This window comes from Cricetulus griseus, chromosome 6, assembly GCF_003668045.3.
Source record: "Cricetulus griseus strain 17A/GY chromosome 6, alternate assembly CriGri-PICRH-1.0, whole genome shotgun sequence".
Taxonomy (NCBI): domain Eukaryota; kingdom Metazoa; phylum Chordata; class Mammalia; order Rodentia; family Cricetidae; genus Cricetulus; species Cricetulus griseus.
The window spans coordinates 13,566,028-13,579,132 of NC_048599.1; the positions used below are offsets into that span (position 1 = coordinate 13,566,028).

Genomic DNA, 13,105 nt, shown 5'->3' on the forward strand with positions numbered 1-13,105 from the left:
AGACCAGGCTGGCCTCGAACTCACAGAGATCCATGCCTGCCATGGTCTTTGAGTGTTGGGATTAAAGGTGTACACCACCATGCCCAGCTTGGATTGAAGTTTTTACATTTTGCTGAGACAAGGTGTGGGATACTCTGACCTGGGCGGCTTTGAGACAGACCCATAGTCTCAGTAATTGGGTGGAGTCACTTGCTTCCTAGTAGGCCGAGATGCAACTCCGTTGTCAGGCGTAGATTGCTTACAAGTGTGTTCTAAAGTTCAAAGAAAGACTGCAGTTCTCCTGTCTTGCCCTCCCCCGATGTGTGCACGTTTACATAGCCCAGGGATGATTTTGGTTACCCCAAATTCCATGGTCTGATGTAGAAGCAGTTTCATGACTTTTTTTTTTTTTATAGTTTTACAGAACAAAGTCATAAAACCAAAGCAAGTTTAGAACACATTGGTGGGAACATCAAAGAGGAGGAGGGTGTGGGGAATGGGAGCTTTCCTATAGGCCTCAGGTGCTATCTGATGTTCTTCGTTTTTGGGTTGGTGGAAGCTAGTGGTTTGCCACATTAATAGATTGTAAAAGGTTTTTATCTGTCAGTCACAGGATGTCAGTTTTGACAAAGAGGTGAGCAGAGAGTGGTGAAATGGCTAGCCCAGGATAAGACTGTGGACTTGCATCATTCCAACTCACGTCACTGATTCCAGTCAGTCAGTCTCTGTAGACAGGGCTTCTTTCTAGGAACTCTTGTTCACCTGCGTACTCCATAGAATGACTGTGGGTGGGAGCTGGTACCCAGAGAAGAGCCCTGAGAGCTGGTTTCTGTGCTCCACAGCAAGTGCCTCCATCTGAACACAACTCTGTTCTTTAGGACATCTTGGCAAAGGTGACTCACGGCTTACTCCCACCCACCCCTCAAGTTCAGGAAACTGTCTGCATACAGAGTGGTATCATGTACTTACTTCCTGGATTCTTAAGATGTTCAGTGGAGCCATCCAAGGACTCCCATATTGCAGACGAGGCCCTGAGAGGTCCTTTCCATCTAATCATGGAGTCCCATAGCAACCCTACATAGGGGATTTCATATGTGTGTGAACCATATGAGCTGACACCTCCACCCTCACCTCAAGCATGTATGTACCCTGAAGCCTCTCAAACCCAGGAATCCCAGCCCTCTCCTCTAAGGGCCCATGATTCTGTGGATTCCAGGTGAGGCCCAGTGAGCTGCATATTTTAAGGTGCCACTGGTCATAAGAATCATAGCCCGCACTGGGGGTTTTGGAGGGGTGGATCCTAGAGCCTGTCTGAGCTGATGCATCATCCCTGAGGCTGCACTGCTCTGGTTCAAGGTGCCCTATCTAACCCCCTTCCTGGTGGGCTGTTTTTTGTTGCCACAGCCCTTGGGGCTCCTAATGGGATTGAGTTTGCCTGAAGGCTGAGGTGTTTCCAAAGCCAGCTAAGAAACCCGGGGAAACCCTAGAACACCAACGCCCGGCTACTGTCCATCTTTGTCAAAGCTTCTCTCAACGTAACCACTAGCTGAGATTTTGTTAAGTATAACCTTTGTCTGGTCAGCTTCTGGTTTGGACTGGCCAGAGTATCATTGCTTTTGAGACACATTCTTGTGAGTCCCCTGGTCACCTGCATTAAGTGTGTAGACTCTTGACACTTGAGCAGAGATAATGGGGTCTATTAGATCCACATGGAACAAGCCCCAAACTCCTTCCTGAGCCCCTCAGCATCCCAGCCCCCACTTATCCCTCTGTGACTTCTATCTGGAATGCCTCCCTATTTTACTCATTATTGCCTTTTGCCTGCACCTGCTGCTTTTCATGTGAAACTGAGCCTTCTAAATCCCTTTCATTTCCCTTACTTTGATAAAGTCATTTGGGTACATGATGAATACAGTACACTAGGGTATATGGTTGAAAAATAATCCCTTCCCATGTGCCTTCCTCCTGAGGCACCCCGTCCTCCCAACTGGACTTTGGTGTTCACCCTGGAGTAACGTAAGTGTTTTGCATCTTTTTGAGGAGGGGTGTGTGAGCTTCCTGCTGGCACTAGATATGTTGTTTTGTAACTGGACCCAGGCCAGAGATTGCCACACATCTTCCATGGCAAAGTTGCTGTTGTTTCTGGTGCTGAGAATGGGCCTGGAGCCTTGTGCCTGCTGGGCACATGCTTTGCCACTAAATGGCACCCTCTGCACTGCCTCATCAGTCTTTCAGTGGGGAGGGGTTGGGATTGTGTGGCACTCTGTTAGCCAGCCTGGCTTGGGACCCAGCAACCCTTCTGCTTCAGCCTCTGGAGTGTTGTAATTCCGAAAGCTGGTGACTACGCCTGTCTTTCTTACCCATGGTGGTGTGTGTGTGTGTGTGTGTGTGTGTGTGTGTGTGTTTGTGCGTGCATGCGCACCTGCACTCGTGTTGACGTATGAGTACAGCCTCAGGTGACAGCTTGCTCCTTCCACCTTGTCTGAGATAATGTTTTGCTTGTCACAGTATATGCCAGGCTAGCCCGCTGGTCCATGAGCCTCTGGGGAATCCTCCTGTTTGCCTCACATCTTGCTAAAGAAGTGCTGGGATTAGAGATTCAGGCAACCATGTCCAACTTTACATGGCTTCTGGGCTCAGAGCCCTCCTACTTGCATGGCCAGCACTTCACCCATTTCTCCATTTCCGTAACTGCAACACTTTTCATTTTGAGACAGGGTTTCACTGACCTAGAACTTACTTTGTCAACCAGGCTGGCCTCAAACACGTGGAGATCTCTCTGCCTCTGCCTCTGCCTCTGCCTCTGCCTCTGCCTCTGCCTCTGCCTCTGCCTCTGCCTCCTGGCTGTGTTCAACATTCTTTTAAAAATGTATATGAGTGGTGGCTGGAGAGGTGACTAGGAGGTTAAGAGCACTGACTGCTCTTCCAGAGGTCCTGAGTTCAATTCCCAGCAACCACATGGTGGCTCACAACCATCTGTAATGAGATCTGGTGCCCTCTTCTGGCCTGCAGGCATATGTGGAGGTAGAATGTTGTCTACATAGTAAGTAAGTCAATCTTTACAAAAATGTATATTAGTGTTTTTCCTGTGTGTCTGTGCGCTATGTGTGCAGTTCCTGCAGAGGTCAGAAGGTGGCATTGGATCACCTGGTGATGGACTTACAGGTGGTTGTGATCCACCATGTGGGTGCTGGGAATTGAACCCAGGTCCTCTGGAAGAGCAGCTAGGGCTCTTCACTGCTGAGCCATCTCTTCATTCTGCACTCAACATTCTTTATGGCCAAAGAATATTCTGTTACTTGGCTGCCATGCATTAAGCCACTTCTGTTCACAGCCACTGAAGTTCGTGTCTAGTCATAGCAGTAAAGGACAAGGTTGAGGCAGAGCATCTGTTGATGTCTTTGTGCTCCTAGTGTCTCATAGTGTACCCTTGTCTTGTCCCCAGGCTAACACGCTTACCATTGAGCATGAGCAGACTATGACTCTTATAGGTGAATAATGGGTGGATGGTAAATAAAAGACATGGGCAAGTGGAACCAAGGACAGCTTGACTGCAGTGACTGTTCTTTTTTTCTTCGAGACAGGGTTTCTCTGTGTAGCTTTGGAGCCTATCCTGGCACTCTGTAGACCAGGCTGGCCTCGAACTCACAGAGATCCACCTACCTCTGCCTCCCGAGTGCTGGGATTAAAGGCGTGGGCCACCACCGCCCAGAGTGTTACTTCTTAAGGTGGGAATCAGTGTGTTGTTTTGATGCCTTTGGAGGAGTTGGGTGGGGCATGACAACTTTCCAGTGGGAGGGTCTTATCATGTCTGAATGAATGTGAATCAGCGCTGGTTGCTCTATATTTCCTTAGAGCGTCTTTCTGCTCGTCTTGATTTTGCTGTTGGGCATGGGATGGACAAGTGTTTCTTGCTTGTAAGAGCAACATCTCTGCCTTGTGACTACTTCTTGTAACTTGATGTATTATTTTCTTGTTGCTATGACCAAATACGAGACAAGCAACCTAAGGAAGGTAAGGTTTATTTTGGCTTCCATCTTGAGGGGATATAGCCCGCCATCTTAGGAGGCCTGGTGGTAGGTAGCTCCATCTGTGGTGGTGGGAGTGTGCAGTTGGGCTTCTCACATCTACATATCTCCTGAATAGGAAATAGAAAGTTGACAGGAAGCAGAGTCTAGCTCAAAAATGTCAAAGTCCACCCCCTGGTGACCCATGTCCTCTAGTGAGGCTCCATTTCCTAAATATACCACAGCTGCCAGGAACAGGGCCATCAGCTGGTTGTCAAGTGTTGAGATACATAACCTGTGGGGGATTTCTCACATTCAAATTGTGGTCATGGCCTTGTCTCCAAGGCTGTTCCAAGGCTGTAGTAGGGAAGGGTGTAGTTTTATTTTGAAAAAATAGATGATAGCTTCCCATGTGAAGACAGGCGATTGCTTCACAGCTGTAGCAGGTGCCACCAGGGCCTATGGGCCTTGCTCTGTTATTTTTATTTTTGTTTTTAAAGAGAATCTCCCCCCCCCAAAAAAAAGTCTAGGTGTTTTGAGGCTTCCTTTTTTGTGTACTTTGGCACCGAGTTAAGAGTTTACATAAATGTTATGTAGGCTGAAGAAAGACTGACTGTCCTGAAGGAAGAGATGGGTAGATTCTAGGAGGGAAACACTGACATGTCACTCGGAGTTTGGGGACAGGGTGAGTGTGACTGTGTCACCTTCACACCCTCTCCAAGTGACCCAGGCCTCCTTGACAGCTTTTTAAACATGGTCTTCTATGTCTCTTTCAGATCCTGGCTCTACAGAGCGAACAGCCCAGAAACGGAAGTTCCCCAGCCCTCCACATTCCTCCAATGGCCATTCACCCCAGGACTCATCCACAAGCCCCATTAAAAAGAAAAAGAAACCCGGTTTACTGAACAGTAGCAATAAGGAGCAGGTAAAAGAGCCACCAGGAGTGAGTGGCTTCTGTAACAGTGTGATGGAGGTCAGGCAGCAGTGGTGCAGCTTGGGTTCTTGGCATTGATGGAGCAGGGTACCTAGCGCTAGCTGTCATTTACATAAAGGGCAGTTCAGAAGAGGCCTGGGCAAAAATTTCTTCAGTGGGGTTTCAGATCTGTTTTGGGGACAGGATAGAGCTATAAGTCAGATTGGGGTGGGGTGGGGTGGGGTGGGCAGGGCAGTGTTCTGGGAATGGACTGGGGTTTTTCCTTGGTTTTGCTTTTGGTGGTCTCAGTGTTTTCCTTCCCTCTGGGCTAAGACAGCTGCCCGAGGGGGCTGCGTGGCTGAGGCCATTTTCTCATCTGTAAAATGTCGGTCAGTGTGGGAGAGACATTGTCTGAGTCCAGATTTAGTTGTGGGTTACTGTCCCTTCTCTCTGTGCACATACATATTCCCGTGGCAGCCAGTTCTGTCAGCTATATGGAAAAGGCTGTCCTTGAATTTTGTCTAAAGAATATTCTAGCTCTACATTCTCTGTTGAGGCTGGGTAGTCTTCGGAGGTGAGAGAGACCCGTGCATGGACTGGGTGGGATAGGTTGTTCGTCCCCTCTGTGACTGTGAGGGTGCATGCTGGCGTAGTCTGCAGTGACGGCTCTTTCATCCATTTTGTGCTTTATCAAGTGCTGGAGTGGGCTCTGGCGGGCCAGGGTTGAAGTAAGCAAGATTCATGCTTTTACTGGAAGAGGCCTCGCAATGGTTAAATGCCTAAGGCCCCGAGTATATGTTTCTGAGCATAAATCTATTTTCACTCTCCAAATTATACAGTGAGTGGCCAGCTCAGCCTTGGCTCTGAGGCTTTGGGCAAGTTAACCTCTTGTGCACCATTGTTTTCTCATTCAGATGAGGATTGTGGTACTGCCCAGTCCACAGGGCTGCTGTGGGCATTCATTGAACTCCATTAATTAATTAATGATTCAAACAAGGTGACAGATTTTGAAAAAGAAGGTTGACTCTAGCAATCTCCCTCCCCTTCCTCCCTCCCTCCCTCCCTCCTCCTCTCCTCCCTCCTCCCTCCTCCTTCCTTCCTTCCTTCCTTCCTTCCTTCCTTCCTTCCTTCCTTCCTTGTAACCCTGGTTGGCCTGGGACACTGGCTCTAGCAATCTTAAGGTCTTTGTACACAACAAACCCCCAATATCTGAAAAAGAGTTATAGACCCACACTGTCTGGCATGGGAGCCACGAACTGTGTGTGGCTCTCTTGGGCAATAGTGACTGAGAAACTGAGTTTCTTATTTAATTTAATCTGGAGTTAAATGTCTGCCTGTGGCCGTCTGTTAGATGCTCATTTGGGAGGGGCTGTAACTCTGGTAAAGGGAAGCACGGTGTTTCCTCTTCAGGGTTTCAGGGCAAGTGAGGTTACATTTGTTTGTCTGGCTGGTGACACCTGGCCCCTGTCACCTGGGAGCTGCCATAGCTAGTAGGAGTGAAGACTCAAAAAGGAACAGAGGGGCTATGGCAGGGCTCAGTTTGTAAACGAATTTGCTTTGCGAGCATGAGGACCTGACCTGAGTTTGACGAACCCTGGAACCTATGTAAAAATGCCCAAAGTGTTTGCTTGTAATCCCACTGCTGGGGAGGTGGACACACGAGGATCCCTGGCACTCACTAGCCAGCCAGGCTAGCCTACTTTGTGAGTTCCAGGCCAGTGAGAGACTGTCTTAAGGAAGTAGTGGGCTTTCCTAAGGGTGACGCCTGAGGTCATCGTTGTTGCCTCTGGGCTCTACAGAGTTGTGAGCTCACATCTGTGTGTCCTTGGGCCTCTGAGAATTGGCTATCTTTCTGTTACTGCCACCATGTGAACATCGTCTTTCCTCCCTTCCTTACCCATACAAGGCAATTTTCTCAGCCAAGCGATGGCTGTCCACACCTGCCATCCCAGTACTCAGGAAGCTGAGATTGGAGTTATCAGAGTTCAAAGCTAGCCTAGGTCATGGTAAATTAGAGGCCAACCTAGGTTTCATAGCCAGTTAGTGGCCAGCCTGGCTTATCTAACTAGCAAGGCTTAGTCTTTTATTTTTTTGGGTTTTTCACAACAGGGTTTCTCTGTGGCTTTGGAGGCTGTCCTGGAACTCACTTTGTAGACCAGGCTGGCCCCGAACTCACAGAGATCTGCCTGCCTCTGCCTCCTGAGCGCTGGGATTAAAGGCGTGCTGTGCACCACCACCTCCTGGCAAGGCCTAGTCTTATACAAGGAAGTAGCAAAAGCAACGATCATGACTTATCTCCAAACTCACTGACTTCAGCAATGCTTCAGCTCCATGCTGGTGGTGATTGTAGCTCTGTGTCACCTGTTTTCTCAGTGGATGGGACTCCATGGCTTCCGAAGACTTTGGGTGTGGGAACAGAAGGGTGAGGGTGAAGGGACACAGGGCTTGAGCTGGCCTCCGGGGACTAGTCAGCAGTAGTTGCTGAAGATGAAAGGCACTCAGCTCTACCAGGGCACATGACTTAGCTCCCAGTGTTGGGGACACTCACTGTGTAGTCAGGTCAGTGGCTTTCTCTTGGAACTTCAGTTAGATCTTCAAGAGGGCTCGAGTAAGCACTGTCTAAGGTAGATCAGGCTCACCAGGCAAAGGGAAGGAGAGCCCTTGATTTCTTGGTTGTTTCTAGCTTACAGCATTTGCAGAAAGGGGCAGTTTTCATGTACTCTATTGAAGGGATCACACATATTTACACATTTTTAGACAGAGCAGCACTATGTAGCCCCGACTGGCTTGGAACTCATTATGTAGGCTTCGAAGCTCACAGAGATGCCCCAGCATGTCTATGAAGTGCTGGGATTAAAGGTGTGTGCCACCATGCCTGGCTTTTTCAGAGGAGACTTATCTGTTATTTTTAAAATTTCTAAGTTACGTGTGTTTGCTTGCATGAGTTTGTAGATCACGTGCATGCTGGAGCTCTTAGAGGTCCGATTCCTTGGAACTGGAGTTATAGGAAGTGGTGAGGAACTATGTAGGTGTTGGAAACTGAGTTCCGATGGCCTGTTTGTCTTTGTTACTTACTATCCTTAAAGATTTATTTGTTTTCATTTCATCTGTAGGAGTTCTGCCTGAATGTATGTATTTGCCCTGATTGTGTGTAGTGCCCATGGAGGCCAGAAGAAAGGTGTGGGATCCCTTGGAACTGTTAAAATTGTGTCCTGTGGGTGCTGAGAACTGAACCCGGGTCCTCTGGAAGAGCAGCCAGTGCTAACCGGACTTGCCATGCCATGTTTCTGGCCCTTCACTCCCGAATAGAAAACATCTGTCAGTTTTAGCTTAGATGAGAACATCCCTGGAGAGAGTAAAGAGGTCTTTTCCATTTTCTTGTTAAGCTGACCTGGGGCAGGAGCCAGGGAATAAAAACATTTACTCTGTAACCTGCAATTATCCCCTTGTCGCACAGCCTGTGCGCTTTGCTGTAGGGCCGGCTACATACTTTAGACTCGTGGGAGAGGAAAATCAGAATTAGTTTTACCTGAAATTGTTGGCTTTTCCTTTAAGAACATTCACATTTGTTAATCAGGTTGTTTTTGTGGAGCTTGTAAGGGGAATGTGTGATCAACAGGGTGACTGTCCTCTGCTCCCACTGGGCGGGTCTCTGAAGAGAGCACAGTCACTTGGCTGATGGAGCCTGGGGGAAACTTCTGAGCCATCAAAGAAACACAAGAAATGTCCAGTTGAACCTAGTGGACCCAGGTGTTAGGTTACCCATCCCATTTGATCCTTGAGTTTTGGCTTGGCTCTTTTGTTATTGAGATGGGGTATTGCTAAATTACACGGTGTCCTTGAGCTTGGTTGCTGCAGTATATTGAAAAATGAAAAAAAAAATGTACTTTTTTTTTTTTTTTTTGGTTTTTCAAGACCGAGTTTCTCTGTGTAGCCCTGGCTGTCCTGGAATTCACTCTATAGACCAGGCTGCCCTCAAACTCACAGAGTCTCTGCCTTGAGTGCTGGGATTAAAGGTGTGTGCCACCACCATCAGGGTGAGAAATCAGATTTTTAGTTAACAAAATATAACAGTAGCTTTCATATTCGGTATGTATTAAAAATGTAGAAGTATGTGTGTGTAAGTAAGAGCTGTTGTTACCAAAAAATGTAGTAGGAGACCACTGTTCATTTCACAACACATACTTTTTAAAAATTAAAAACAAAGTGTGTACGTGAGCGTGTATGTGTGTGTGAGCGTGAGTGTGTATGTGTGCATGCATGTGCGTGCGTGCGTGTGTACGTGTGTGTTGGGGTTCTCTCCTTTTGTTCCATGGGTTCCAGGGATCAAACTGGTTGTCAGACGACTTTTACCTGCTGAGCTATCTTGTCAGCCCTGGTTTTGTTTTGTTTTTGAGACATGGTCACAAACACAGTCTGCTTTGCCTGTTCATATTATCAGGATTTGCAGTATGGAGTCAGTATGCGGTCTTTTTGGAGGAAATAGTAATATTTTACTGGCAGGGAGTTTGTGTTGTGTAAATGTGATATCTATATAATATCTGTGGGTTTGTTGCGAAGGCAATCTTGTTTCCTTGTCTCCGGGTGGGTTCTGAAGGTCACACAGCTTTTACTAGGCCGTTTGACAGTCATGTCGGGGCTGCTTCTGAAGGTTTTTCTGTGTTTGGCTTTGCTGTGTTCTCAAATGTCTCATTCTAGAGACATGTTTCCAGACGCTGCCCTGCAGGATGGTGTCTGGTTCCCATGAGGTGGCTTGCCCTTTCCTCTCTCTGCCGCTGTTGGCTCTGATTAAGTGACCAGGCTTCCCGGCGGATGCAAACACCCTGCTCAAAGGAGCCTCTTGGAGACACTTTCTACTCTGGAGATAGGCTTAAATAATGGAGGATAATTTGGTGTGAACCAAATCTAATTGTTTCTACCCTCCAAATACCTGCTATTTAAAGCACACCAGGGCAAATCGCCAAACTTACATAAGCTTTGCAAATTTGGACTGATGCTTCTTGGGCTCTTCACAGTTTCTGCAAGTAGTGGCTGTGCCACCACTTAATACCAGCATGTTGGGACTCTCAACCCCATTTTACAGATGAGAAAATCGAGGCCAGGAGGTGGAGAGGGACATGGCCTGGGTCACGCAGCTGCTTAATGGGGGAGTTAAATTGTGCATTTGGGTATGTTGGGGCTACCTAGTGACTAACTCTCAGTCTCTGGCCTTTTAACACAGAGGCAAGTGGCTTCACAGCCACTAAACACAGCTGCTGTATTTAGTTGGGAAATGGAGGTGGCCTAGCTGTGTAGGGAGTTTGTGAGGTGTGTGATGTTGGTATGTTGTTTGTGATGTACTTGTGCAAATTACTGCTAAGAAACCACATTTGTTTTGAAACCCCACCTGTCTTTCTTGCCTACATTTCAGTCAGAGCTAAGACATGGTCCGTTTTACTATATGAAGCAGCCACTCACCACAGACCCTGTTGATGTTGTACCACAGGACGGACGGAATGACTTCTACTGCTGGGTTTGTCACCGGGAAGGACAAGTCCTTTGCTGTGAGCTCTGTCCCCGGGTTTATCACGCTAAGTGTCTGAGACTGACATCGGAACCAGAGGGGGACTGGTTTTGTCCTGAATGTGAGGTTAGTTCCCGATGAATGAATTCATTACCTGCCTCATTTCCTCTCCTTTCTCTTTTCTTCCTTTTATTTTTTAAAAATTTCAAATAATCCAAATAGAGGGAAAGAGAAATGTCTTGCCTCCTGCCTGCTCTACCCTGGCCGCTCCCTCTGGGGACCCGCCTCCGCGCTGGCTGCAGTGGGGCAACTCTTGGGAAGACATGTCGCCTTGCCTGTCCCTGCTTCTTCACGAGCCTTGGGAGTGCTTTGAGATCTGCGGCTGTGCCTCTGCTGCTTCTGCCGTGAGTGCCTTGGACAGGGACCTTGTCGATCTGTAATGGTTGGCGATGCCTTTTGAAAAGGTCCTGTGCTGTATTTCCCTCCCTCGTTCTGCCGCGAGTCCTCACCCGTAGCCCGGCTGGGAAGACCACTCTCTGGTGTGTGTGTGTTCCACGTGGTGACCGTCTCATGTTTTCCTTCATGCAACAAGTATTTCTCCAGTGCTGGGGATTCAACAGCCCATTGGACAGAGAGGATAACCCTTTGTTATTATCATCCCTGTTTTGGGCAAAAGAGGACAAAGCCCCAAAGACAGTTACTTATAATAAATAGGTTGAAGAAACGTGGAGAAAATGGATGCAAGATGAGAGAGGGAGCTGAGGCGCTGGGCGTCACCCCTTTAAGGATCCAGGCCTGGGAAGGTCACACTGAGAGATGAAGAGGACCCGAGGGGAGACAACTGGGCAGAGGAAGCCTCAGGTTCAGAGCTGTGGCTGTGCATTCAAGGCTGAAGGTAGTCCACCCAGCATCTCATCAGCAGCAAAGCTGAGCTGACCCCCCAGGAAAACCGACTGTTGGAGCTGCCTCTGTGCTGTGCAGCTCGCTGATGCTCTCTGCCCGGCTGCAAGCAAGTGTCAGTCGCACACACCATCTCATGTGGAACGCCTCTGGGATTCCACCGAGCACCGCATTAGATTTGCTTCCTGTGTGTGAGAGGAGGTGCCTCCTAGATGTGTGTGGGGGAAGAACTCAGTACAGGAAAACACCTGCGATGCCACTCTTGGGTGGGGAAAGGAGAAAAAGAAGAAATACTCGAAATAAATTAGACTTCAAAACAAATGATGATGGCATTGCAGGGGTCTTGTGCCTCTGTCACAGCCAAAGCTGGCTGACGGCTCCCCCGGGGTTACTCCAGACAGACTTGCACATTCTGTGCTGGCAGCTCCCTCCCGTGTTTAGACCTGGGTTTGCTTCCCCATAGTTTTGTGGGTCCCTGAGCCTCCAGCAGTTTTCTTCTGTCTGGTACATCCCTCCCCCGTTGTCTGAGCCACCAAATAGAGAGAGGTTGAGATAGGCTGCCTTTTCTGCAAGTGATGCTTGCAAATGAACGGTGGCTGAGACACCAGAGCTTGTGACCATCATGTGTGGGAAGCAGCCAGTGAGGTAGGTCAGCCAGGCTGTTTAGAAGCAAGCTTACTGTCTCATCTCTGTCCCCTCGGCCACACGCATGATTGCTGCTGGAGGCTTAGGTATCGTGTGGATAGTCGGTGGTTTCCCTGAGAGGATGACATGCCTCCTGACTTCTCTTTCATCAAATGGAAGAGTTTTTCCCAGTGTTCTCCAGCTGATTTGCCCTTGGGCTCCTTGGTCAGCGTTGCTCACCGATTTCCCTGTTGAAAAAGCTTGACTGGGACTTCTGTGCTGTGCAAATCAGTCACTGTTAGGAAAGAGGAAGGAATAGAGGTTGTAGGAGGGCATGACGGGTGAGCAGGTGACTCTCTAGATGTCCACTGCAAATATGTAGCTCTCGGAAGGAAACTGCACTTAAGCAAGCAGGTGCACCTGCTGTGTGTTCATATTCAGGGCCCTCAGTTTTCCCCCTGGGGTGAATTGGAAAGACAGCTGAAAAGATAAAACGGGCCCAATCTGTGTACTCTGTACCATTGTCAGTTTCTGCGTGTCTCTGTGTGGCCCTTTTCTTGACAACCAGCCACACTGGGAGTTCACTGGGAGGCCCCAGAGATGTGACAGATGGAAACTGGTTCCAAATTAATTGGAGAAAATGTCTAGCTCTCCTTCCACAGATAGGCCTGACATCATAGGATTTGCTATTTTTGTTGTTGCTGCCACATAATCCTCAGAGCCCCCGAGGTCTGGTCTGGGGCTTCTGCAGCATTCTGCGTACAGTTGTTTTGCTGGGTCTTTTCTTTATGAAATGGCCATTCTGACCTGGCTGTGGTGGCACACACTTGTAAGCCCACGTGGGAGGCTGAGGCAGGAGGGTTAGGAGTTTGAGGCCAACCTGGGTTACACAGTGAGATTCTTTCTCCAAAGAGAAAAGAGGAAGGGAAGGAGGAGGAAGGAAGGAAAAGAAGAAGAAAAAAAGGTAAGGAATAGAAAATGGAAAGGAGGAGCAAAAGGAACCCTGGTTGTGATAGCACATTCCTTAAATCCCAGCTCCTGGGAGGCTGAGGTAGGTGTCTTTATGTGAGTTTGAGACCAGCCTGGTCTACCAACTGAATTCTAGGCCAGCCTGGTATACATAGTGAGATGGTCTTAAAACAAGGAAAGGACAAAGGGAGGTTGCCTCTTGTAGGATGC

General features: G+C 48.3%; 1 protein-coding gene across 15 annotated transcripts in view; it reads left to right on the forward strand.

The window, feature by feature from the left end:
• Zmynd8 (zinc finger MYND-type containing 8) overlaps positions 1-13,105 on the forward strand; it is a 94,783-nt gene that overhangs the window by 28,296 nt on the left and 53,382 nt on the right. For 12 of the 15 annotated variants that reach the window (XR_004770607.1, XM_027423386.2, XM_027423393.2 and 9 more), the window contains 2 exons: positions 4,763-4,911; positions 10,310-10,528. Coding sequence is in view for 14 of the 15 variants with exons in the window: in XM_027423386.2 (XP_027279187.1) it covers positions 4,763-4,911; positions 10,310-10,528 (368 nt within the window). In the remaining variant the exon portion in view is untranslated. The remainder of the gene's footprint in view (positions 1-4,762; positions 4,912-10,309; positions 10,529-13,105) is intronic. The other 3 variants (XM_027423403.2, XM_027423388.1, XM_027423395.1) reach the window with 1 other exon arrangement.